Here is a 27,478-nt window from a genome sequence, read left to right on the forward strand (position 1 = left end):
TGATGGGAATTGTAGCCCATGAACATCTGGAGAGCTGCAGGTTGCAGACCCCTGTACCAGCCACTTAGACTTTTAGATGGGGATTTGGTATTCGCGGGCTTTCCCGTTTCAATAGAATCAGCAGCTCTTGAGTGTTTTCACTGTTATTTGGGCTCGTCCTGCACAGTACTGGGATTTTAAGAATTAAAAACAAAATACAAATTACATGCTTGCTATGTTTCAGGCACTTTCAAGATCGGAAGTTTATTAACTGTAGATAAAAAGCTAGTATACAGATCGGGGATCCTTTTAAATTTTCAACTACAGTCATACACCATCTAGGACTTTTTTTTTAATGCTTTCAAAGTTAACCAGAACGTTTCTAGATACCTGCTCCACTATTAGTGTGTTGTTATTTGAAAGAAAAAAAGGGAGGAGGGGAATCAGTTTTTAATTTGTTTCGACGCGTAATATTTACATTGTGACTGGAGCTAGAACAAGCAAATGGCAGAAGAGGTAATAAACTTTAAAAAGCCAGTTTATATATATATATATTTTACAATAATGTGCTAATCAGCATAATTGTATATAAAAATTAAAACATAGTTGAGTTTCCCACTAAAGAAAAATCTTAATCGGTTGAACTGTGGTCATCACCTGCTAACAATTTACATGCAACATCTGCTAAAATTGACAACTGATTTTTTGTTGTTGTTGAAGTGTTAAGTAGATTAATGACAAGAGACACAACTGTTAACTTGTGTTCTAACAAAAAAAATATTTTTTGAAAATTGCACTCAAGAATTGTACTGGTCACAAGCCTCTTCCCTGACCCCTCGCCCCCAATCCCCCCTAATAGAAACAATGATAAAGTGGTCTCATCATACAATGAACGCTATGAAGGCAATGAGTCGGCAGATTGTACCCGGCCGGTACAAACTCCAGAGACACTATAAACACAGGACACATACGCACAAGCACACACTCTCCTTATGAAGAGGCCCATCTTTCTGCCCAGAGGGAACAGCTGAAAGAAAGTAATGGACTGCCAGTTGTACAAATTTGGAAATTTACTAGTTACCAAAATGTGTGCGCTTGTGTGCTAACATAGAACTCTCACTATATACAGACTACGCTGGAATGTATTCCCATCCCAAAACCTTGCCTTTGTGAAACAACAGGACCCTTTCTATACTAGCTGTAAGATTTAGAACTTAACTTCTTTTTTTAAGAACACAAATCAACACAGATTTTTTACACGACAGGAGAAAAAAACCCTGCATGGGATGGAACTATTCACTGAGCCAATATGTGAAGACTCTGTTTTAAAACCAGTTTTGAACACTTCAAAACAAATGTCTAAGAAAAAGGCACGATCTGCCAGGCGCTGCTGTTGAACCAACCCCTGCCTCATCCGAGCAGACTGCTGCAATGAGATCCCCACTGAAGAAGAGCTGCTAAAATGTGCCCACCTGGATCAACTGGAAACCAGGGCCTTGCTGGCCCCAGCTGCAACGGAAGAAAGACGAGGACAACCCAAATCCAGGTAATGTAACTTACATCTGAAATGAAACAGAATGCCAACATGGCAATCAGATGTATTGAAGAAGAGGAAGCTCTCTTGCACCAGCAAAACCCTGCAGGGGAGAGACAGAGAAAGAGAGAGGCACGCAGACAAATGGCCAAACACGCCACCGACCACTCCCATGAAACAGAAGCTGATTTTCATCGTATGAAGAGAGATACAAATGACAGAAGACATGAATCGTCAATAGAAGAGAAACTGATTTACAATGAAAGGTAGGGGAGAAGGAACACTTGGAGGAGTCTGATTGCAGTTATTTCGTGAAGGCAGCTACTACCGCCCACAGGACCTCGTTCGTGTTGGCCTTCATACATTCCACTTCAGGGTCTAAATCCAGGAGCTGCCGCACCCGTTTTGTAGCTAGGTCGTACTGCTCATCCAGCAAAGGGGCAAAAGCGTTCTCAAGGACATCCGAGGCGTGGGCCAAATAAATGAGGGCCAGCAAGCGCTTGTCCATGCGGTGGGGGTCATTGACCCATCTGTCAAGAACAGCTTCTTGAACTTTCTTAATGAGACGCTGCTTAATGTTGTTGTTGGTGAGAGGGTGCGTGGTCATGTCAAAGAGAAGAAAGTTCTGCTTCTCCGTAGTCAAAACCCCCTTTTCCACTAGGTTTTTGGCTAATCGCTCGCGTACGTTTCGTAGCTGGTAGTGCAATTTTAACGGATTCCATGTCTCACCTGGGGGAGGGAAAAAAACAATTAGAAACGTTACACCAGTATCACCAGTGAACAAGGACAGATGAACCGTTAACTCTCCAATGCTAAGCAAGGGCACAGTATATCACCCCAGCAGACAAAAAGCAAGTTCTCTTAATGACCACATGACAGAAATCCTAAAACTTGTTAAGGCTCAAGAGTGCTGTCCAAAGTGTCTGGGATCTCGGACCCCAAGAGATTCCATAAGAATGAGGTATTCACTTCCGTTCCATGTTGGACCATCCTGGCAGACTTAATTCCTTTTGGACACAGGACAACCCGGTTTGGACCAGGCCATTTATCAGTCATGAGGGTTCAGAGCCATTCCCACATGCTTGATGGAGGTGGGAGTGTATTGTATATGACTCTGATTGGGAAAAGTAGCCTCTGACAGCAGAGATCGGGACTTGTGTGGGACTGGAAAGACCTGCTTGTCATTCTAAGAAAAAAAGGCTGGTTTAGGACCAAGTACATTTAACATAAATATCTGGACATTTGGGACTGTCCCTTGTCTTCCGTTTTCAGTCAGAGAAAACTGGATCCTCGTGAAATTGAGTAGAGTTTTAAGGCCTCCTTTGACTTCTTGTTACCACAACAAACTTTGTACATGCTCTGTAAAAAGGAAACAGCTACATCAGAGGTAACATGTTTGGTTTAGGTCAACTCTATTGCTCTTCATTTTAATCTCTTGTTGTTGCTGCCGTCCGCTTTTCCCTTTTCCCACCCCTTTTTGAATCCAACAACCCCTCCCCCCCTTTTCACTCTTTTTACACCTTTTTATAAAAACATTTTTTACTGTGCTCAGTACAATAGATTTCTCTGGGAGATCTCTCTTAATCTCTTCTCCATGTGCTAGATTCCTTGAGTGCTCCCAAAACATTTTGCTATTGCTCTAGTTCTGCGCTGGAAGACCAACTTCACAATGGGTCAGCGGGACAGTGTAGATGTTCTCAAGAGATTCTGAGTGGTGGCAGCCGGTTAACAGGGAACATTCCACAGAGCCCTTGGTCTTAGAGAGTTTCCCTGTGACAAAAGGCACCATGCACCCCTTCCTACCTTAACAGGTCACCTACAGAATTATGCTCTAGGCTGTGGTACTCTGAGGGGCCTGCTAGTCCTTTCTGCAGTCCAAGGGAAAGCCCATCTTTTGACACCTGGCTAACATGAAGACAGAATTTCCTAGGATGAGAAATCATCTTCCACATTAGAATGGAGACATATGGTAGCCATTGCCCACAATCATCTACTTTCCAAATTGCACTTCGAACACTAGCCAGAAAATGCCCTAGTTAATTGCTGGGAAACAACAGCTGAGTCCTAGAAGCCAACTGCCTTCATGGCACTGAGGAGCTACATAACTAATGACATCATCACACTGCCAGTGTAAAATGTAACTGGTTACCTCTATTTTCCAGGACAAATGATTTCTTCATACAGCCAGCCTACATCCATAGGCAATAGCAACCAATGACAAGTTTTCAGAAGGAAGTTAGTGGCCAGAAGTTATTAACCAAGAAGGAAGTTTCTTGCTGTCTCTATTGCAAAGCCCCTTCCAAGCAAGAGGTGAGACTGATTAGAATTTAGGTTAGAGCCTCTAGACCAGGGGCCCACCCTCCAAGACCAGACCTTTTAGGCCAGAGTACAGACAATAAAAATATTATTTTCATGCTGACTTTTAAACTGTAGCTGAGAAAGGTCTCACATTTTATTGCTGACCTCTTTTATTCTAATTTCACTGAAGTGCACTTCAATGTTATAACCTGTCTTGAGGTTTTAACACAAAATGTTACACAAAAAGCACACATTTTAAAATACAAGGAAAAAGTGCAGCTTTTAAAATGCAAGGCATATATAAAAGTGTCATGGCATTCAGCACACCTTAACCCCAGGGGGAAAAAAAAGTTGATTACTCCAAATTAAAGACAAGTTATCTGGATCCCTTCACACTAAGGGAAATTGCTTATGCATGACGAAAAGTACATCAGGGAAATGATACTCTCCTGGTGGAAATTTCTAGCCAAACTCTTTTTAAAAATTATTTAAACTGCCTGAAAAATATGCTAGGTCAGTGTTGGCAAACCTATGGCACTCCAGATGTTCATGGACTACAATTCCCATTAGCCCCTGCCAGCACAGCCAATTTGCCATGCTGGTAGGGGCTGATGGGAATTGTAGTCCATGAACTTCTGAGTGCCATAGGTTCGCCACCATGGTGCTAGGTGCTTCCATAAGTCATGTTCTGCCCTACAGGCTTACAATCTAAGACCCCGCGATGAACTCTTAAGAACGGAAGAAGACAAATCTTTGCTCCAGTGAGAATACAGTGAACATTTTCCTTCAGTAACTTGGTGACACCTTGTGACCAAAACACTTCACTACAAGAAGCTTTGAATAGACTTGCATTGCTGGTCCTATCTCATTCATGAAGACCTGCTCTTTATGGCATGCATATTCTGCAGGTAATCGTAAGACCACTGCCCCTGAATTGTATTATCTTGTACTAAACGTCATAGTGCTGCATTTTTAAGAACCTAATTAGATTTTGCAATTTGAACACTCATCCAGACTGCACTGGGATCAAATTCACTTCTGGTGAACAGTCTTACCACATCATTAATACTTTACCCACCTCCTGGTCTGCAGATCAAAGACACTGAGGTGGAATTATTTCTCTGTGTCCCACAGGAATGACCTCATGTATTGTAGTGACATCTGAAGAGGAGTTCACATGGTTTAGATATTTGAAGGGATGTCATGTTGGTGAGGGAGCAAACTTGTTTTCTGCTGCTCCAGAGACTAAGGCCAGGAGTCATGGGTTCAAGGTGAAGGAAAAGAGATTCCACCTAAACATCAGGAAAATCTTCCTGGCAGGAAGGGCTGTTCAACAGTGGAATGCATTACCTCAGAGTGTGGTGGAGTCTCCTTCTTTGGAGGTTTTTAAATAGAGATTGGATGGCCATCTGTCAGGAGTGCTTTGATTATGTGTTCCTGAATTGCAGGGGGTTGGACTTGATGATCTTTGGAGTCTCTTCCAACTCTATGATTCTACGGTTTTCCTAAGATGCCCTAACCCGTTGGCAAATCATTGAGGGGCATTCACCAAGGCCTTTAAATGGAAAGACCTAGACAAGTACACACTTAGGGCACTTCAAAATTATTTTTAAGTGCCAACTGAGCTCCTCTGAGTGGGCCATCTCCATTTCAAGAGCTTAACCAGCACTTAAAGAAGTACTCGGTTCTCTAGCTTCAGGAAACCCTAAGGAAATGGAAATGTCAGTGTTATCAAACTGCACAACAGAGTATGTGTTAGCCAGCATGTTCCTATGGGGTGTAGAAAAAATATCCCAGTGTTCACATTCTCTGCAAGCAATGGGAAAAAAGACAGAGGCTAAAAGGCTGTGGGTGATAAAGGAGAAGGGTCTGACTACTCTCCCTCATTACTTCCCTCAGAATTTACAAACATTGACAAAAGACCTTTGGATCATTCTAGGAGTGGAGAAAGATCAAATTTTAAACAGGATAGAACTGTTCATCTGGTTTTTTTAGGACTGAGCGTACCAAGGCAAATCCTGCAAAGGTATTTATGCTATCATGGCAATAGACAGCCAGCATGCATGGTGCAGTGGTTAAAATCAGTGGCCTCTAATCTGGAGGATTCAGTCCTCCACACGAAATAGTCTGAGTGACCTTGATTTAGTCACGGTTCTCTCAGAACTCCCTCAGCCCATGCGGAGGCAGGCAATGGCAAACCACCTCTGAATGCATTGTCGAAGGCTTTCATGGCTGGAATCACTGGGGTACTGTGGGTTTTCCGGGCTGTATGGCCGCGTTCCAGTAGCATTTTCTCCTGACGTTTTGCCTGCATCTGTGGCTGGCATCTTCAGAGGGTCTGATGGTAGTAAAGAGTCTGCATGTGTTCATTACACATTACACATCAAGTCAAATTAGGACTGCTGCATAACTAGCAATCGTTCATGTGCCCCTCCTGAACAACAGGCAAAACAATGAACGTATCACACTCATACCTTCAACTAAATGTTGTTAAATTCATTATGGTGCCCCAGACTCTGAAGGAAGAGTAACTATCTGTACAGGAACAGGGCAAGCCATAGGCTTGAAATCTTTTGCTTGGAAACCAAATGCTGCATTACAGACCAAACCTGTTGGTTAAGCACCATACAAGGTTCATTTTCTGTGGATATCTCTTACCACTGAGCAGCTCTATCCAGTTCTGCACTGTTTCAGGAGGCTGTGTCTCTTTAATGTGCTTCAAGGCTTCATCAAGTAGAACATCCCCCGTAGGAGCATCTGATTTGCATATAACCTGGAGGGAAATACAAGACTTCATTCCAGGACCACATAACATTACTGTTGGCTTCTTAAACAACACACAGAGTAAACAGGTATGCCTGCAAAACTGTGGCAGTGCTTCTTTTTATAACATAAGACACAATGAAGGAATACTGCTTTGAATCCAGTGAAAATTTCCACCAACTGTGGGGAGGGGATGCTGATCCTTCGCTTGTTGACCTGACTCCCTCTCATGCTGTTCCTGGGATATTTTGGTCCTCTTTGGAAGGGGGTAGCATTTTGGCCTGCAGCAGCAAAGGGAGAGCAGGAAAACTCACTCCACTGATGGAAATAACATCTGTCAGCTGAGATTTTCCAACCCACTGATTCTCCTTGAACCAGCTCTGCAACTTTCTGGAAACTAACTCAATGTCCTGATCATGTAAGTCTTTGAGCACTGCTCAAGTCTGCCACTTCCAGACTGTGTATTTATTTTGTGACCATAAAACTAACAACCTTGTTAGTTTATACACGTACATCTTTAGTTCTGATCTGAGCTTCCACAAATGTTGTGATTCAACATATTACGCAGTGCATCCTGCAGAATTTTAACGTAGACCTTCATTATGAAGGTAGCTATACTTAAATATCACATCTTATTGTTGTGTTTCATTGAAATATACAATTAGAATTTTTACAAGACTATGTATCCGGTATCCATTAGTCCTAATGAAACAAAAAGTTTTGAACCACCTTCTAAAGATAAACCAGTAAGGATGCCAACATATCAGGAGGTCAAAGTCTCTTTCATAGGAAACAATGGTATGATGGTGTCTTCTGGAATCTTGAAGCCATATCATATAGGGCACCAGCACATGAAGAGACTTGGGCAACAAACAAACTCTAAAAGGTAAGAGGAATCTAAGCCAAAAGGAGGAGGAGCCAGAACAGAAGACAAAACCCAATTACTGAAGACACATTCAGAACTGATCAAAGGAAATAAGTTAACCAGAAATGTTGGTGATTCTAAACAGTTTAACATGAGAATAGGATTAACAGCAAGGGGAAAAAATACACTGTTAGTGGAGGGGACTGATAAACTAACAGAACATGACAAAATTTTGGTTCAGAGAGAATGAAGGCAAAGAGTAGAGGATGACCCATCTCCTCTAAAGGTAAAGGTGCTCAATGTGGAATCCTTTTGTTATATGCCTAGGGCACAAGGGAAGGGGCAGTATCTCCCCTACCAACAAAGTTGTACACCCCACTGCTCCCATATTCAATTTGTGATACCAGCAAGGAGGAACTTCTATGAGTGAGGGATTGTAGGTGGGTGTTAGAGCATCTTTGAAATCAGAAGGCTCTATAAGAACAGAACTGAGAGATGACAGAAAAGATGAGAAAACTGATGGAGAGGAATGAGGAAACAAAGGACTAGCCTGGCATACACATATGTAGAAGAGAACACTAACCCTTAGAGAAGTAGATCTGGAAATGCTCCTACAATGCTGTTCCATCCTGTCTGTCCCCCCTGAAGGGCTAAGGCAGGGGTAGGGAACCTGCGGCTCTCCAGATGTTCAGGAACTACAATTCCCATCAGCCCCTACCAGCATGGCCAATTGGCCATGCTGACAGAGGCTGATGGGAATTGTAGTTCCTGAACATCTGGAGAGCTGCAGGTTCCCTACCCCTGATTTAGATGAAAGAGCAAGGTTTATGGACAAAGTAAATATAAGCCCAAATCACAGGTTAATAGTCTAGAGTTGCTGGAACAGAAGTAACTCTTCACTGATGCCAAACACAAAATCTGTCAAAGCTACACCCTATAAAATTATGGTGCTTCCACTTTGAGTTGTATCTTCAGTTTAATGTCTTTAGCCAGTTTGATTAGTATGATACAAACATAAGAAATGTTCTGCTAGACCACACTAGCCGTCTGTCTATTCCAGCATGCTATTTCATGCTGCAGCCAACCAGTTGCTTTGAAGGATCAACGAACAGGGCATGGAGACCAAAATGTCAGGTTGATGTTGCCTCCTAGCACTGGTATTCAGGGGTCTACTGCCTCTGAATTTGTAGATTTCCTTTAGTTATCTAGTAACCACTGATGGCCCTATTCTCCACGAATCTCTATAATCTCCTTTTTAAAGCCTGTTTTTGCGACTATCGCTGTGTGCACTGGCATTGAATTCCACAAATTTTTTTGTTGAGTGAAGAACTACTTTGTTTTTTCTGCTCTCTGTCTGCTGCTTCTCAACTTATTGGATGCTGTATTGGATGCCCGTGAGTGGTATTGTTTTGGAAAGAGAAAAAGTTCTTTCTTGCTACTTTCTCTGCCCCATGTATATTTACATAAACCTCTGTCACGTCTCCCTTTAGTTGATATTTCTTTAAATTAACCTACCCTTGCAGGAAAGGTGCTACAATCCCTTAAATACATTGCTTACTCTTTTTATAGCTCTGCTGTGTCTTTTTGGAACAACAGCAACCAATATTCCAAATGAGGATGCGTAATATATTTATACAAGGGCATTACAGTTTTATATTCAATGACTTTTTAAATAATTCTTAGTATGGAGTTTGCTTTTGTTACCACTGATTCAAAGTTTTCCTTGAGCTGCTCACCATGACCCCAAGGTGTCTTTTATTCTCAGTTCCCACCAGTACATACTCCATCAAGATGTATATTAATTAGGATTAATGTCCCAATTTGTGTTATATTATACTTATTTCTAATGAGCTTCATGGAGTAGTCAAAGCTCTGCTCAGAACCTGAGTTTGATCCTGACAGAAGTTGGTTCCAGACAGCTGGCTCAAAATGGACTCCGCCTTCTGAAGTTGGTAAAATGTGTACCCAGTTTGCTGGGGTTATAAATTTAGATGACTGGGGAAAGCATTGGCAAACGACCCCGTAAACATAGGCTGCCTAATAAACAGTATGATGTGATGTCACTTCATAAGTCAGTAATGGCCTGGTGCTTGCACATGGGACTACATGTTTTTTAACCTCTTCTTATTGACGTTGTTCATTTGCCACATTTCTGTGTATTCCCTATGTTTGGAGGGAGACTTTTGGAGTTTGCTTTGGTTTTCCCTATCCTTATCATCATCTGCTAAACTGGTCACTGCCCTGATTATCCCCAGTTCCATATAATTTATGAGCAAATTAAATAGTAATGGACTCAATACTGATCCTTGTAGAACTCCACTGTTCCTTCCTCAGGTGTGAGAACTGTATATTTATTTCTGCTTCCTGTTTCCTGCTTAACCAGTTTTTAATCCTTAAGAGGATCTGACCTCTTAACCCATGATTATTAATTTAATCAGGGACCTTTAGTGAGAGATTTTGTCAGAAGATTTGGGGGAGTCCCAGGAATGTAGGGTGAACTAGATAGGTCTTCTCAGAGAAATGCAAAAGATGATTGAGACAGCTCTTCTCTTTACAAAGTTGTGCCAATTTTCTCAGAAGGCATTGTTCCTCTTTTTCCTTTGACAATACATTGTTCCTCTTTGTTTAAGTTTTTTGGCTTTGAGTCAATGGTAATTTCTGCTGTTGGAAAGGACTTCCATCAGTGGAACTGGACTTTCTCATTCCCTCAATACTGCAACTCATAATTCTCCCTGAAATGGGGGTTCTGGGGAAAAGGGGAAAATAAGTCTGCAGTGGTAGGAAGGAATTAGCAAAAATCTGCCCGCCTTCCGTTACCTGAAACTTACAACTAAATCTAACTTTCTGGCTTCAATACGTTTTTCTATTTTGCCTGTAACAGACATTAGGCTAACTGCCCAGATCTCCTTTGGACCCTTTTTAAAACTGATGTTACATTTGCTTCTTTTCAGTGCTTTGGCAGACAGGCTGATTTTAGCAACAAATTACATAGTGGTTACAGGTTCAACCGTTTGGGTAGAAATGCACCTTTTATTGCTCAAAATAGCTCAGTGAACAAGACTGCCTTGACACTGTGGTGGCTCCTCCTTCACCAAAAGATCGGCCTTCAAACAGACTCCAAGACATGTTTAGTCAGACTGATAAGCCTGTAGAAGTGGAGTGTCCTGTTACACCACCCTTGCAAAGAGTAGAGCATTGATTCTTAATACAGCTATGCTAAGAGGCAATCTACAGATCTGAGATGGGACATTTGGAATTTTAGCCAGGCCTCTGTTTCCGTTTGCAGTGGTTTTTGTCAGCCAGTGGAGGACAGTTGTTTTATATAGCTCATCCCATCCTGAGGAAAAAAAATCTCAAGCCTAGATGTCTCCTCCAGGCTGTTATGTCTTCATCTTTAACTTGTGACTTGGAGGCATTCAGTGATAATGTTGCATGTTTGATGGGTGGTAGTAGATTAAATATTCACAAGCTGTAAAGAAGCTATATACACAGCCATAAGCTGACAGTGGTCTGCCCATGTCAAAGGAGTGTTCAGTAGCTCTTCTTCCTATGGATTACCTACCTCTTATTTTCAGCAGAAAGTGAAACACTGCATGTGGCTTGCTTCTCAATGTAGTCAGTAAAAGGCTGATGGGAAGAGCTCCTTCCAGGGCTGTTTGGCCTTTGAATAAGGACTCATAAGGGCCAGGCAACCACTGACTGACTTACAGCCCGCCCCCCCTACAATAGCCAGTATGGAGTAATGGTTAGAGTTGTAGACTAGAATCTGGGAGATCCAGGTTCAAATCCCCCTCAGAAATGAAACCTTCCTAGATGACTTTGGGACAGTTACATACTCTCAATCTAACCTTACTTGCAGGATTGTTGTGAGGTTACAGTGAAGGAGAGGAGAATAATATAAACTGCTTTGTGTCCAAGGTGTGGAGAAAGGGAATGAAATAAATAATAAATATTGCTTAAAATGGGGGGACAGATAAAAGGTGGATAGTAAGGTAAGAAGGAAGCAGAAATGTTAAGGATATGAGGCCCGCTGGGAGGAGGGAAAGAGTAGATAGTAGATGTGGGGAAAGTGTGGTGTCCTTGCGGGTTCCTCACTGCAACTGGACTCAGACTGGCAGATGATACCGTACAACAAAGTTTTCCCCAGGAGAGACTGCCAGCAGGAGGGAGAACTAAAGACAGAGAGCCAGATAAATATGGGTGGTTGGGTGGGAAGGAGACAAGGAAGCTGGAAAAGAAAAGGAATTTTCAGAAAAGGAACAGAGGAAATGGGGGGCAGGGGGGCGGGAGATAAGATGCCAACCTTCAAGTCCTTGCAGATCCTCTGCATGTTCTGCTTACCATTGAAGCTAAAGTAGGAAAGATGATATTTAATAACTTGTCTGTTGACTTAGTTCCTAAATGCATTTTTATTTGGTAGTGTGAGCTGCCTGGAATTCAAAAGCTGGTATCCCATGGAAAGGCAGAGATTTCAGAGCTGTGGTCCCAGACAGTTCTGTACTGTTCACCAGAGTACAGTTCCTTGCCTGTGTAATGTGCCATCCTACCCAAGTCTGTACTGACCCCATGCATATTGGGAACTATTCATACCCTTAAAATGGGATGCAAAAGTTTCCCTCACTCTCTAGTGAGAGCAGTCTGTACATATTGTTCTCCTGAATGCAACACTGGACTGAAACAGTAACCCAGTGTGCCAGACAGTGTAGAGTTGGGTTCATTGCTTTTATCAAGAAATTATCCTCATCTTACTACCTAAAACTTTTTGTCCTTTGTCAAGTTATGAAAAGCCAAGTGAAATTCATTGCTTTTAAAAAAACCAATTGTACGAACATAACATTGGTTGGGTGGGGGAAGCTGTGTAATTTTTGTGGCGAAGACAAAATAATATCCCAAGGTTAGTGGAGGGAGTGTTGCTTGGGTGTATTTAGCTAATGTATCTGGCATATTCAAAATGTGCAGGAGTATTGTGGTGGATAAATCATAAGAGTTACAGCTGAGGAGTTCCCCATAATAGCAGTGTTGACAGTTCTTCAAAGGAATAATAGTTGTCTGAACAGTTTTGCACAAGCAATACTCATAGTCTGTTTAAAGCCTTTATATAGTAGTGTCTTAGTGGGATGCTCTGTACTAAAGCAAAGTACTAAGTTACACAGGTGGTTCCATAAGAAAAAGATAACTCATTACTTAATTGAATTCTGGGACCCTTTGATGATATGAAGCTCAATTCATAGTGAACAGCGACCAGGGAAGGCACCAAGTGGGCTTTCCCATGGGTCCGCAAGGCAAGAAAGGGTTGAAAAACCCTAGCCACCGAAAAGTGCCCATAGGGGAAAGTGGGCGTATGCCACGTTGACTCCGCCTCTAAGAATGCCTCTGGTCCACCCCCAATGCACTGGTGGGGCTGGCCGCAATATGGGAGTGCTGATAAGGCGTGCAGCAGCATGTTTGGACATCCCGGAGTGCCGCAAGAACTGCCTGCCAGAGTGAGCCTGTGCTGCATCTGAGAGTTGATCCCCCCCCCCCCCCCCAATCCGAATTGAGCCAATTCACGTTTCTGGATAAAGTTGAAATGTACAACCAAAGGAAAAAAAATATAAGGTATATTTTAGATTTAATAAATATTTAAATGGTACCCTTTATATACATTTTAGTAGTCGTTACATCTAGCCCTATCAAATAGGCCAGTACTGTTATATTTATATTGCGGGACTTGACAAATCCCAAGCGCCACGTTTCCACGGTTCCTGGGAATTTAATTGTGGCATCTGGTATTTTCAACAGTGATTTATTGCGCTGTCTCTCAGTGGTTCTCAGGAGAAGTACAAAGTTGTCTTTTGATATCAGAATATATTTTTCTGAATGACATAGAAATACTTGTGCATAAAGTTCTTGTCTTTGTTTCTGTGTTAACTTTACATCATTCAGTGGTGGGAGAGGAATTAATTTCTTAACCAGTTGCTTTCTAGACTGGGTCCACTAATCAAATAAACAGAGCTTTTTAAAGCAATAGATGTTAGAAGTCTGAGTTAGATGTTAATTATTCATTGCAGTGGTGATAATCATGGTCACCCTGTTTGATGATGTTATCCATTCAGTTGTTCTTGACCCTTGGTGACCCGATATGCAAGCTCTTTCCTTATTTTTCAATTAAGTACTGCTTCCTTCAGCTGGTTGATGTTCATGCCTGTATCAGCTTTTAAGGTATCTAGCCATCGTATTCTTTGGTGTCCAGGTCTTCTCCTGTCACTGACAAGTCCGAGCATCATAGATTTTTCTAGCGAATTGGATCACATCGTATGATCAAAGTATGTAAGTCTGAGCCTGGTTATTTTCCCTTCTAGTGATATGTCTGGTTTTATGCGGCTCAAGACTTCTGCGTTTGTCAACCTAGCTGTCCATGGTATACGCAGTAGCTTTTGCCAACTCCACAATTCGAACGCGTCTATTCTTCTGTCGGCTTTCTTTGTAGTCCAGCTTTCACACCCATGCGTATATATATCACAACAGTTTTGTCATTGCTTTAATAATGAGAAATTGTGAAGAGTTTAGGGTTGGGTTTTGTGATGGCAATAATGATAAATTATGGTGATTAAAATATAAAACTCTGATGGCTGGAAATTGAGCCTGGTTGCTAAATTTTTAGGCTGGCTCCCACAGCCGAAGATGATTTGCCAGGGCCTACATTGCATAATTATTTATCATGTTGAAGTAACAACCTTAGGATAGACTACTGAGGAAGAAGCATAGTAGCCTGTCTATGCTGTCTGGCAAATGTATGATTAGCAGTCTTGGACCTGCATATCTGCAAGACCGCTTCTTCCCTTATTGTCCTCAAAGACCCTGGGCCCCAGGGATGTTTGGCTGGCATCGACACAGACTAGGACTTTTATGGCCCTGGCCTGGTGGAATAAGAACATAAGAAAGAGCCTGCTGGATTAGACCAGAGTCCATCTAGTCCAGCAATCTGCTACTCGCAGTGGCCCACCAGATGCCTTTGGGAGCTCACATGCAGGATGTGAAAGCAATGGCCTTCTGCTGCTGCTGCTCCCGAGCATCTGGTCTGCTGAGGCATTTGCAGTCTGAGATCGAGGAGGATCAAGATTGGTAGCCATAGATAGAATGCACTCCCTAGTGACATCCAGGCCCTACGGAGTCTGTCTCAATTCCACAGGACCAGTTGTTCCACCGGACCTGCTAAGCTCCCCTTTTTAAATTATCATCCCATGGTCTTCATCTGGGTGCGACATGTGCGTCTGCTCTTCATGTTCATATGTAGGTTTTTATGCCTTCTTGTTGGAAATTGGTTTTAATGTTTATATATTTTATACTGTTTTTATATCATTGTATTGTTTTATTATATATTCTTATGTAAGCCGCCTCGAATCCCCTTGGGTAGAAATGTAATATATTTTTTTATTAAAGAATTGGGGGTTTTCTGGCTCACAGCTCATTTTTCCAACTGCTATCATATACCTAATAGCCAAATTTCCCCCTCCCCATGCAGATCAAGAAATATACAAAGGGGAGGGGCATGTGGACTTTTCTGCAAACTGGAAGAAACTCCGGATTATTATTTTTTTGGCGCAGAACTGAAGCGAAGAAAGGTTGGGACAGGAATTTGAATGACGGAAAGGGTGACAGGTCTTTTCAAGGTTCATCTGAAGAATATGGGAGACTTGCTTCCGGAATTCCAGCGATCAAGAGATACGTGACATCAAGTTAGGCTTTGCAGAGATGGGAAAGCCTCTTCAGAGCCAAAATAGCCATGTATATTTAATGAACCGAATGTTAACTTGGCAGTAGACCCTGCCTGTTCATAAGGTATCATTGGCCAAAGTCCGTCTCTATATTGAGTATGTAAGGCAAATTAAATGCTGAACAGAAATCAAAAAGGTGCTCCATCATCAGACTTAGTCTGAAGGCCATAATTCTTTACTGGGGATTCTTTCTTGCTTGAACAAGAAATCCCTCCCCTTGGCCTTATCTATGACCAGCTGTTTGAAAACCCACCTCAAGTTGTAGATTTTTTTTAAAACCTCTTAATAAATTCATGCTGTTGGTGAGTTTGCCAACATTGGAAAGTTACCTATAAAGTGCTGTACCTATAGAAACGAAACTTGCTGAAACAGCTTTAATGCAGTGTATCCTTTGTGACATGGTGCATTATTCCCTCCTGGAAGCAGAGAACAATGAACTGTTCCTTGAAAAACATAATGTTAGCAATTAATAGGAAACTGCTTTTGCATTCATCTATAAAATAGCACATTGTTAAATTTAATTTTTTTAAATGATGATGGTAATTATTGAAGCATTTCAATGTAGCTTTTATCACAAATTACTGAATCGGAGGCATTAACATTTTTCATAAAGTTAAAAGGTGGACTTGAAACAGAGACTTTCTGATTTTTGTAGATAAGTCTCCCACAGGATAGGTCATTTAAAATGCAGTGAACTTTATTTTATGTTTCCAAAGTACATATGATGATAGATACTTTGCTGACCTTCACTTGGCAGTGACATTCTACCTAACGTGCTTTATTCTTTACACAGCTAAACAGACTACAGAGTTTACTGAGTTGGCATCTAACATTGAAGAAAGGGATCAGAGGAGAAAGATGAGATATAGGTTACGTATCACATTTACATTTATTGTTTCTCAGCTTTATCTGACCTTGGTAGAAATCATTCTGCATTTGCTATGAAGGACTTTTAAATTATGCATTTGCAGCTTAGGATAATATTGTACACAACCTTAAGTGCCAAAAAATAGGCACTTCCTTGTAATCCTAGATATTGTACAATGTCACATTGTGACTGGATTTTTGTATTTTGTATTGTGTGCCCGTTGTATTTGTAGGTTCCCACCTGGTATACAGTACTGTTACCCAAAATGGTGGGAGTCTGCCTCTTTTAGACGGGGGAAATTAGCGAGAGCAGATTCATGGCTATAGCAAAAGGTCGGGCAAGTTCGATATCTTTGATGCCTGTGTATATCAAGAAATCCACAGGAAAGCAAAATAAAGTTTAACAGTTTTATTAAGGGATGATAGAAGTACACAGGCATACAATAATCAAAGCAGCGGAACACACACACACTGTCCTAGGATATAAGCAGTGCTGAGTGAATAGGTTTAGAATATTTATTTATTTATTTATTTATTTATTGAGCTTATATACCGCCCCATCCCCGGGGGGCTCTGGGCGGTGTACAACATAGAAGAAGGCAATATAAGCAATTAGGTTGAAACCCCCATCTGAGATGGACTCCGCCCCCAGGAGAACAATGAAATTCACAATCAAATTAGCCACACAATATAATAATACAAAGAAAGGATGCAAACTTTAATCAGCAGATTAATCAACTGGAACATCTATTGACAGAGAGGTAAGATACAAGCAAATCAATAAAGATTAATCAGTAAGAACCAAACTGGTGAGGTTGCAAGTTAAGGGAATTCGTGTTTGTTGTTCATGTTACTTAGGAACTACTGATTACAGTACAGAATGAAAGAAACAATTAAAGATGGTCCTCTCATCTAACAATACATGGCAGATTTTTAATAGCACAGTGAATTTTTGCCTTCTTCCATATCTGTAAAAGGCACCAAGCTGAAGTTCTTGTAATAAGCAAATTTATTTAAACTGAATCTACGAATTGGACAAAGAGATCAATTAACATTATGTAATCTGCTGGCATTTCTTAATTAAAATATAACTTTCAAAAATCATAAGTGAAATCTACAAGCTAGTACTAAAATGAAGAATAGGGAACTGGCTACCTGTCTAATAGGCTCCAAGATCATCCCTGTTAAAAGATAATAATTAAGTCACTAATAAAATATTTTAACAGATCTTTTAAAGGTTCACAAAAAAGGAAAGGCCACAAAGTTGTTCAGGGTGGAGAAACTTGGAAGTGGGTGACAAAAGTCGGGCAAAATGACAAAGAGCCCAACATCCCGCTACGTGTCTAAGAACAGTTTTGCTTCTTCTTACAGGGAAGACTGGCTCATCCACCAAGATCTGTTGCATCAGCACAACACGTAAACAAGTGTGTAATAGGAGTGCCCACTGTCTTTAACTTTGCTGGAAACCTCAGAGGCTTTGACCCAATTATCAGCAGCTGTCATCCATGCAGATTACTTTCTTGCTATTAATATGCACGGCGATTCAAACTAATCCCTCCAAGTCTGTTAAATATATTCTCTTTTGTAGGAGCATATTGATGAAAGTCAGGAGAGCTAGCCTGAAGTGTCTCAAGAGCCACAGATGCATCTGGAAGGGGGGGGGGGAACACAACCAACAAAAGCTACAGTCAACACTGCCTCACGAACTAAGGGGCTCAGCAACATAAAGATGATTGATGGAACCAAAACTGAGAATGCCTCACCCCGGCAGACAGGCACAAAAAAGCTCCAAGCTGACTACACAAGAACAATTGCTTTTTTAACTCAGCAGCTGACAGCAAATACACTATTTCACATAGCAGCCTGTTAATGTGTCGCACCATTTCATTTTCCTCGAGTACTGTTAGCTGGAGAGAGGAGCCCAAGAACGCATAAAGTAAGACTGTTGCAGTATTAAGAGCTAATTAAACAGAATGAACGAGCGCTTGATGCTGCAACAGGTAGTATATAAGCTGTGAGCTGGGAAATTCCAGGACTAAATCTCTCTTGAGCAAGAACTTACTAGATAAGAGGTCGTCAATATTTCCAGTCCGGAGAGCTACCGCCCGTTCCCCCCTCTCCAGTGGTAGGAAGGGACTCAATGAGTTGCATGCCCACAAAACAGAAGAAGCTGCCAGAGTTATGACCTCACCAGCGTGATCACCGTGGTCATGGGCACCAGGCCAAGGGAGAGAGAAAGCACACAGCTCGCCCTCTCTCTTGCCTTCCTCCCACCCCCCTAGCAAACCTTGCACTGGTCATCACATGTGCTTCATCCATGTCTGTGGCTCCTGTTGGCAAAAAAGTATGCTCTCTAGTGAGTGACCACATCTCACTATCCTGCCAATCATTTCAATATGTGTACAAAGAAGAAGAAGAGTGTGGATTATATCCCACCTTTCTACCCTGTAAGGAGACTCAAAGTGGCCTACAAGATCCTTTCCCTTCCTCTCCCCACACCAGACACCTTGTGAGATAGGTGGGGATCAGAGTTCCAAAGAACTGTGACTAACCCAAGGTCACCCAGCAGGAAACACATTTGGTTCACTAGATAAGCCTCTGCCACTCAGGTGGAAGAGTGGGGAATCAAACCTGGTTGTCCAGATTAGAATCCACCTGCTTTTAACCACTACACCACACTGGCTCTCAAAGAGAGGCAGAGGTGTAGTGACGTTACTCTTATATATGAGCAGGTATTGTTTTTTGGAAGGACCTGTTGCTCTTGCATGTGGGATCTCAATTTTATTTATTTACTTTATTTATATCCCACCTGTCTCCCCAAAGTCAAGAGATTTGGTGCATTTTGTACCTAACACCTAACCCAATCAAATCTTCAACACAACCTGTAGCGTCTCTGAAACCCTAGAAGCCACAGATCAGAAAGACTTCCTGATGTCCTGAATCTTTCTCCCCTCACCCACCTCTTATTTGCACTCACCATCAAGCCTGGGAAACTCGAAAGCCTGCACAGCCATTTCTGATATTGTGGTGATCCCTAATAAAGCATTACATTACTTTTGGTTTTGGAATTTATGCAGAATGACAGGGCTACCTAAAACTTGGCTCATTTAAATGATCCACAATAGGGGATCATTTTAGCCATCCATCTACATTTGTAAATGAAGAAGATGTAGCTGCAGAATGCAGCAGCAAAACCTAATACGGGGATAGGCAGAAGCAAAGTCTTCTCTCAATAGTAGGGGAGGAGTTGCGGCAACGTTACAAAAGGACAACTGCACATGGAATGTCTCCTTGCTTCAAATCAGGAAGCCCAAGAACAAACTGAGGAGCACATGGAAAAGGAGACCGTGAAGAAGCTCAAGACTCATTCATGTAATCCCAAACCATCATCTAATGTCATGTCTTTAACCGAAGTTCTCTAAGAAGCGAATATCAAAATCTGCTTTAAAAAACCCTGCTCAACAAGCATAGAAGAAATGCCCTGTGGGGGAAAAATTACAGACAGGGCTCCTCTCCATTGGTTTGACTCTTAGTCACGCCTTTTCAAAACCCTTGCACTGGAACAGTTTCTCCTCACCACAAACCACCAAGTATTCTTTTCAAGACTCAACAGGTTCTGACAGATTGGGGGGCTACCTATCTGTGGGCAAGAAATTTTCTTTCCCAACTTAACCAGTTTTACAGTCACAACTTCGCTTGAAACAACTACTGATGAGGGTTAACGTAAAAAGTGCCAAAGGAGGATTACAGCTGAACACCAAGACGACAGAAGTAACAATTACTGAAAAATTCCCAACTTTAAGGGTGACGATTTTTAAAAGTTGAACTGTTCAAGATTTTCTACTCCCTGGCTGCATTAGCATCGAAAAGAGAGATTGCAACCCAAAAACCAGGAGATTGAGAAAGCTAGAAAAGATCTTTAAGTGTAGGGATGTGTTGCTGGTGACCGAGATCCAGATAATTCCTGCCATAGTATTCTCCATTACTATGTATGGGTTGGAAAATTGAACAATAAAGAAAACAGACAGAAAGTTTTTATTTGAAATGTGATGTTGGAGAAGAATTTCACGGATACTGTGGACTACCAAAAAAAGGTACAAATGGGATTAGTTCTGATCAAATCAAGTCTGAACTCTCCGTAGAAGCTAAAAAGACTAAACTGAGGCTATTGTACTTTCGATCACATTATCAGCAGTCAAGAATCACTGGAAAAGACAATAATGCTAGGAAAAACTGAAGGCAGCAGGAGAAGCGGAAGACCCAACATGATTGACTGACTCAGTCAAGAGAGCCACAACCCTCAGTTTGCATGACTTGAACTTCTGGAGGTCATTAATTCAGAGTCACCACACACTGGAAGCAGCTTGACAGCATATAACACACACACACACACACACACGAGTCACACACACTGGATACTGGAAGCAGCTTGACAGCATGTCACACACACACACACACACACACACACACACACACACACACACACACACACACACGAGTCACAAGCTTAGATGTTCCTTACACTCAAAACAGTTAACTATACTTTAAAAGTTAGTGTTACAAGAAGTTAAATTTTTATGACCTGATACTGGAAGCAAGCTATAAAGGAATACACTGTGCATATATAACCCCTATTCTAGAATACCTGTACTAGTAACTGAAAACTTGCAGGCACAGTTCAAAATACCAGTCTTGATCTTCAACAGCCTATAATCTGCACACGGAGTATACAATTGAGAACATATATTACCCCCCTTCCAGGGTTCAAGATCAGCCAACCAGGCTCTTCCCTAGGTGTAAGTCTTTTCAAAAAGTTAGCCAGTGTTCAATATCTCTGGACACCTCTCCGTCTATTGATATCGTCCCCAATGCATTGATCTCTCTTCAACCAGAGCTAAGTGTGGGTTGCTCAATGTAATGAACTTGCCCCACCCTGAAGGGCTGGCGTACAGCAGGCCTAGTTAAGAAGGCCTTAGCAACAGCCAGAGTAAAGAAAAAGGCTCCACAAGCAAAGAAATCCACCTGATTGGTTGGGAAAGACCACAACGCTTTGGCCAGAGCTAGGGGAGCTGGTGTGCTTTTAAGCAGCACTTAGAGCTCAGTACAAGAACAGAGTCTGTCAGTCAGGGCAGGAGCAGGAGTTTGGCGGGGAGGAGTCTGTGGCCAGCTCTGGAAGAAAAGATTCTGTCTCAGCAGGGATTGGCTGGTGAGAAGTCCAGTCCCTGTCTAAGCTGTGTATGCTTGACAGAGAGGGAGGCCCTGACTTGGTGCAGATTGAAGTGCCATTCAGGAGCTTACGGCGGTTTGAAACCAATGTCAGACCTATACTCGAAGTCTGCCTCTGCCCCTGTGTGTATCACTCAGAATCACCAGGCTGGGAGAAGCGGGTCCAGAGGCAGTGAAGCCATAATGGGATTGGTGGGAGAGAGGGGAGGCCAAGGTGCCAGAATCTCCTGGGCTTAGACTGGGTGTTTAAGTGTGATCGAGTGGGCCATTAGTGCGAGTATAGACTAGTGTCTGTGTATGTAAGGAAATTTACTGGTTCAAAGCTAAATCTTTCCTTAAGAGACACCTGCATGTGTCTGTATGTGTATGAAACTGAAGTAATATCTTAAGCTCTGAAACCATTAAGCATAGTACCTCTTTGAGTCAGTATTTTAAGAAACCTTTCTTTAGTTCTCAAAATAAATTCTATTCTCTATGGCCGTTTCGCCGCGGCCTCATGCCTGCATGCCAAGTCTTGGTGAAGCGCATACAGCCCGCTCTCGCATGCAAGCATCTCTTGACGGGAGAAGCGACAGGTCGGTGACCAGGCATGGCTCATGCACCGAACGCCTCTGCACCCTCCGCTTCATTAATCCGCGGTGTCCTCTACAAATTAGCCTGCGGCATGTCACAGCCCTCGGCGATTGACGCTGCCCCTCCGACCCCTGGAGTCCGGAGGACGAATAATGGCGGGCGGCTTCCGCAGGCTAATGGCGATAATACCGTGAAAGCGGCGGACGGGAGATACAGCGTCTTCCGGCTGGCGTGGTTACGCCACAGGCCGCAGGGCAGACGCTTCCTTCCCAACTGTAACCGCTAAAGGTTGTTGTTTAAGCGGTAACTTTAAAGCTGGAAGAGTCCGGAAGATTGCGCTGCTGCGTTACAACAGCGGCGGCGCCTGTGCTATCTTAACGGCGAGCCTAGAGCGCCTTTCATGGCGCCCAGGTCGTCATAAATGGAGCGTCTTGAAGCGGCCAAAGTTTAAGTTACTATTGCCAGCCTGCGTTTATGTGTGAGAGGATTGTGGGTGCCTGTCTGCGTAACTAGATTCCCAGCCAGTTTTTGAGTTCCCTCCATTTTTGTTAAAGGGACTCTGAAGGACATTCCCCTCAGACCAAGTGTGTGTATGTGAGGTGGGATCCTTAATGTTTTGGCAAACCAGCAGCAGTTTGGGGGATTTCTAGTTTTCTTTTATATTATGGTGGCAGCGAAGTGAATTAAGAAGATCCCTTTTCCCTAGTCTGAAGGATAGTGTGGGGATCCTTTAAATCTACATCTTTCTCTCTCACCCTCCTCCTCCCAACGGGGTCTCGAAGTTTGAAAGGGCTTCTCTCTTTCCCCGCATATCCTTTTACGTTACACTCAACACTGTCCATCGGACCTTTCCACTCCAAGATCAGGTGACTATAAACCTTACTCTGCAAATCCCCTTCATCTATTTTGGAAGGGGGTGGGAATTTTTAGATCAGAACGTGGGATGCTGTTTCTCCCCCCCTTTAGGGGAAGGGATGGAATTATAATAGCAGATTGCTGAATGCCATCTACTCTTATTTTTATTGTAACTTATTATATTACTAGAAATTTTTATAGTTCTCGCTGCTTTTAAATGTTTTAATTGCTTATATTGCCTTCTTCTATGTTGTACACCTTAGAGCCCGGGGATGGAAGTGGGTATATACTTTCAATAAATAAATAAATAAATAAATAAATATTCTAAACCTATTCACTCAGCACTGCTTATATCCTAGGACAGTGTGTGTGTGTGTTCCGCTGCTTTGATTATTGTATGCCTGTGTACTTCTATCATCCCTTAATAAAACTGTTAAACTTTATTTTGCTTTCCTGTGGATTTCTTGATATACACAGGCATCAAAGATATCGAACTTGCCCGACCTTTTGCTATAGCCATGAATCTGCTCTCGCTAATTTCCCCCGTCTAAAAGAGGCAGACTCCCACCATTTTGGGTAACAGTACTGTATACCAGGTGGGAACCTACAAATACAACGGGTAACAATAACAATACAAAATAAACAAAAATCCAGTCACAATGTGGTATTGTACAATATTATCTAGGATTACAAGGGAAGTGCCTATTTTTGGCACTTAAGGTTTGTGTACAATATTATCCTAAGCTGCAAAATGCATAATTTAAAAGTCCCTTCATGGCAAATGCAAGAATGATTTCTACCAAGGTCAGATAAAGCTGAGAAACAATAAATGTAAATGTGGATGCACGTGAACCTATATCTCATCTTTCTCCTCCTGATCCCTTTCTTCAATGTTGAATGCCAACTCAGTAAGCTCTGTAGTCTCGTTTAGCTGTGTAAGAGAATAAAGCATCGTTAGGTAAGAATGTCACTGTAAAGTGAAGGTCAGCAAAGTATCTACTTCATCATATGTGTACTTTGGAAACATAAAATAAAGTTCAACTGCATTTTTAAATGACCTATCCTGTGGGAGACTTTATCTACAAAAAAATCAGAAAGTCTCCTGTTTCCAAGTCCACCTTTTAACTTTTATGAGAAAAAAAAAATGTTAATGCCTCCGATTCAGTAATTTGTGATAAAAGCTACATTGAAATGCTTCCAATAATTACCAACATCATCATTTAAAAAATTAGAGATTTAACAATGTGCTGTTACATAGATGAATGCAAAAGCAGTTTCCTATTAATTGCTAACATTATGTTTTCAAGGAACAGTTCATTGTTCTCTCTGCTTCCAGGAGGGAATAATGCACCATGTCTAAAGGATACACTGCATTAAAGCTGTTTCCAGCAAGTTTAGTTTCTATAGGTACAAAGCACTTTATAGGTAACTTTCCAATGTTGGCAAACTCTCACCAAACAGCATGAATTTATTAAGAGGTTTCAAAAAAAATCTACAACTTGAGGTGGGTTTTCAAACAGCTGGTCATAGATATAGGCCAAGGGAGGATTTCTTGTTCAAGCAAGAAAGAATCCCCAGTAAAGAATTATGGCCTTCAGACTAGAAGTCTCGATGATGGAGCACCTTTTGATTTCTGTTCAGCATTTAATTTTGCCTTTGCATACTCAATATAGAGAGCGGACTTTGGCCAATGATACCTTATGAACGAGGCAGGGTCTAACTGCCAAGTTAACATTTACGGTTCATTAAATATACATGGCTATTTTGGCTCTGAAGAGGCTTTCCCATCTCTGCAAAAGCCTAGCTTGAGTGTCCGCGTGATCTCTTGGATCGGCGGAATTCGAATGAAGTCTCCTATATTCTTCTAGATGAACCTTTGAAAAGACCATAATGTCACCCTTTCGTCTATTCAAATTCCTGTCCCAACCTTTCTTCGGCTTCAGTTCTGTAAAAAAATAATAACTCAGTTTCTTCCGGTTTGCAGAAAAGTCCATGCCCCTCCCCTTTGTATATTTCTTGATCTGCATGGGAGGGGGAAGTTAACTAATAGGTATATGATAGCAGTTGGAAAAAATGAGCTGTGAGCCAGAAAGCCCACAATTCTTTAATAAAAAAATATATTACATTTCTACCCAAGGGGATTCGAGTATTACATAAGAATATATATAATAAAACAATACAATGATATAAAACAGTATAAAATATATAAACATTAAAACCAATTTCCAACAAGAAGGCACCAAAACCTTACATATGAACACATGAAGAGCAGACGCAGCACATGTCGCATGCGCAGATGAAGACCATGGGATGATATTAATTTAAAAAGGGAGCTAGTAACTTGAGTCGGTGGAACAACTGGTCTAATGGAATTGAGGACAGACCTCACGTGAAGACCTGGATGTCACTAGGGAGTGCATTCTATCTTATGGCTACCAATCTTGATCCTCCCTTCGGGATCTCAGACTGCAAATGCCTCAACAGACCAGATGCTTTCCGGGGGGGCAGCAGCAGCCAGGAAAGGAGCCATTGCTTTTCACATCCTGCATGTGAGGCTCTCCAAAAGAGCCTCTGGTGGGCCACTCGCGAGGTAGGCAGATTGCTGGACTAGATGGACTCTGATCTAATCCAGCAGGCTCTTTCTTATGTTCTTATTCCACCAGGCCAGGGCCATAAAAGTCCTAGTCTGTGTCGATGCCAGCCAAACATCCCTGGGGCCCGGGGTCTTTGAGGGACACATAAGGGAAAAGGCGGTCTTGCGAATATGCAGGTCCAAGACTGCTAATCATACATTTGCCAGACAGCATAGACAGGCTACTATGCTTCTTCCTCAGTAGTCTATCCTCCAAGGTTGTTACTTCAACATGATAAATAATTATGCAATGTAGGCCCTGGCAAATCATCTTCTGGCTGTGGGAGCCAGCCTAAAATTTAACAACCAGGCTCAATTTCAGCCATCAGGATTTTATATTTTTTTAATCACCATAATTTATCATTATTGCCATCACAAAACCCAACCCTAAACTCTTCACAATTTCTCATTATTAAAGCAATGGACAAAACTGTTGTGATATATATATCAAAGCATAGGTGTGAAAGCTGGACTACAAAGAAACCCGACAGAAGAATAGGCGCTGTCGGTGTGGAGTTGGCAAAAGCTACTCTTTATACCATGGACAACTAGGTTGACAAGCGCCAGAAGTCTTGAGCCGCATAAAACCAGACATATCACTAGAAGGGGAAAATAACCAGGCTCAGGATCTCTTACATCACTTTTGATCATGCGATGATGCATCCAATTAAGCTAGAAAAATCTATGATGCTCGGACTTGTCAGTGACAGGAGAAGACCTGGACACCAAAGAATCGATGGCTAGATACGCAAAAGCTGATGAGGTAATGAACATCAACCAGCTGAAGGAAGCGGTACTTAATTGAAAAATAAGGAAAGAGCTTGCATATTGGGTCACCAAGGGTCAAGAACAACTGGAATGGATAACATCATCAAACAGGGGTGACCATGATTATCACTCACTGCAATGAATAATTAACATCTAACTCAGACTTCCTAACATCTATTGCTTTAAAAAGCTCTGTTTATTTGATTAGTGGACCCAGTCTAGAAAGCAACTGGTTAAGAAAGTGAATTCCTCTCCCACCACTGAATGATGTAAAGGATTAGTACCAAGAGAGCAAAGAGACAAGAACTTTATGCACAAGTATTTTTCTATGTCATTCAGAAAAATATATTCTGATATCAAAGACAACTTTGTACTTCTCCTGAGAACCACTGAGAGACGGCATAATAAATCACTGTTGAAAATGCCAGATGCCACAATTAAATTCCCAGGAACATTGGAAAGCGTGAAGCTTGGGATTTAATCAGAGATCCCGCAATATAAATATAACAGTACTGGCTCTATTTGATAGGGCTAGATGTAACTTAACTTCACTAAAATGTATATAAAGGGTTACCACATTTAAATATTTATTAAATCTAAGAAACCATTCCTTATATTTTTTTTCCTTTGGTTGTTTACATTTCAACTTTTTTTTATCCAGAAAAGAGGCGTGGGAATTGGCTCCAGGTGGATTGGGGATCAACTCTCCAGATGCAGCACAGGCTCACTCTGGCAGGCAGTTCTTCGCGGCACTCCGGGGATGTCCAAACATGCTGCTGCACTTAGCAGCACTCCCATATTAGCGACCCAGCCCCACCAGTGCATTGGGGGGGGGGTGGACCAGAGGCATTCTTGAGGCCAGTCAGCGTGGCATGCAGCCCACTTTCCCCTATGGGCACTTTTAGGTGGCTAGGGTTTTTCAACCCTTTCTTGCCTTGCGGACTCCATGGGAAAGCTCCACTTGGTGCCTTCCCAATTGGCTGTTCACTATGAATTGAGCTTCATATCATCAAAGGGTCCCAGAATTCAATTAAGTAATGAGTTATCTTTTTCTTATGGAACCACCTGTGTAACTTAGTACTTTGCTTTAGTACAGAGCATCCCACTAAGACACTACTATATAAAGGCTTCTTTAAACAGACTATGAATCATTGCTTGTGCAAGACTGTTCAGACAACTTATTATTCCTTTGAAGAACTGTCAACACTGCTATTATGGGGAACTCCTCAGCTGTAACTCTTATGATTTCTCCACCACAATACTCCTGCACATTTTGAATATGCCAGATACATTAGCTAAATACACTCCAAGCAACACTCCCTCCACTCAACCTTGGGATATTATTTTTGTCTTAAGCCACA

At 41.9% G+C, this 27,478-nt stretch overlaps 1 protein-coding gene across 1 annotated transcript in view; it reads right to left on the reverse strand.

Moving 5' to 3' along the window:
- Positions 1–213: 213 nt before the first annotated feature.
- Positions 214–27,478, reverse strand: part of GOLPH3 (golgi phosphoprotein 3) — a 36,271-nt gene continuing 9,006 nt past the window's right edge. Inside the window, exons 2-4 of the mRNA XM_048504339.1 lie at positions 23,574–23,648; positions 6,470–6,638; positions 214–2,242 (exon numbers count right to left, since the gene is read on the reverse strand). Coding sequence (XP_048360296.1) covers positions 1,818–2,242; positions 6,470–6,638; positions 23,574–23,648 — 669 coding nt within the window. The 3' untranslated portion in view covers positions 214–1,817. The remainder of the gene's footprint in view (positions 2,243–6,469; positions 6,639–23,573; positions 23,649–27,478) is intronic.

Source organism: Sphaerodactylus townsendi, linkage group LG07, assembly GCF_021028975.2.
Source record: "Sphaerodactylus townsendi isolate TG3544 linkage group LG07, MPM_Stown_v2.3, whole genome shotgun sequence".
Lineage (NCBI taxonomy): Eukaryota > Metazoa > Chordata > Lepidosauria > Squamata > Sphaerodactylidae > Sphaerodactylus > Sphaerodactylus townsendi.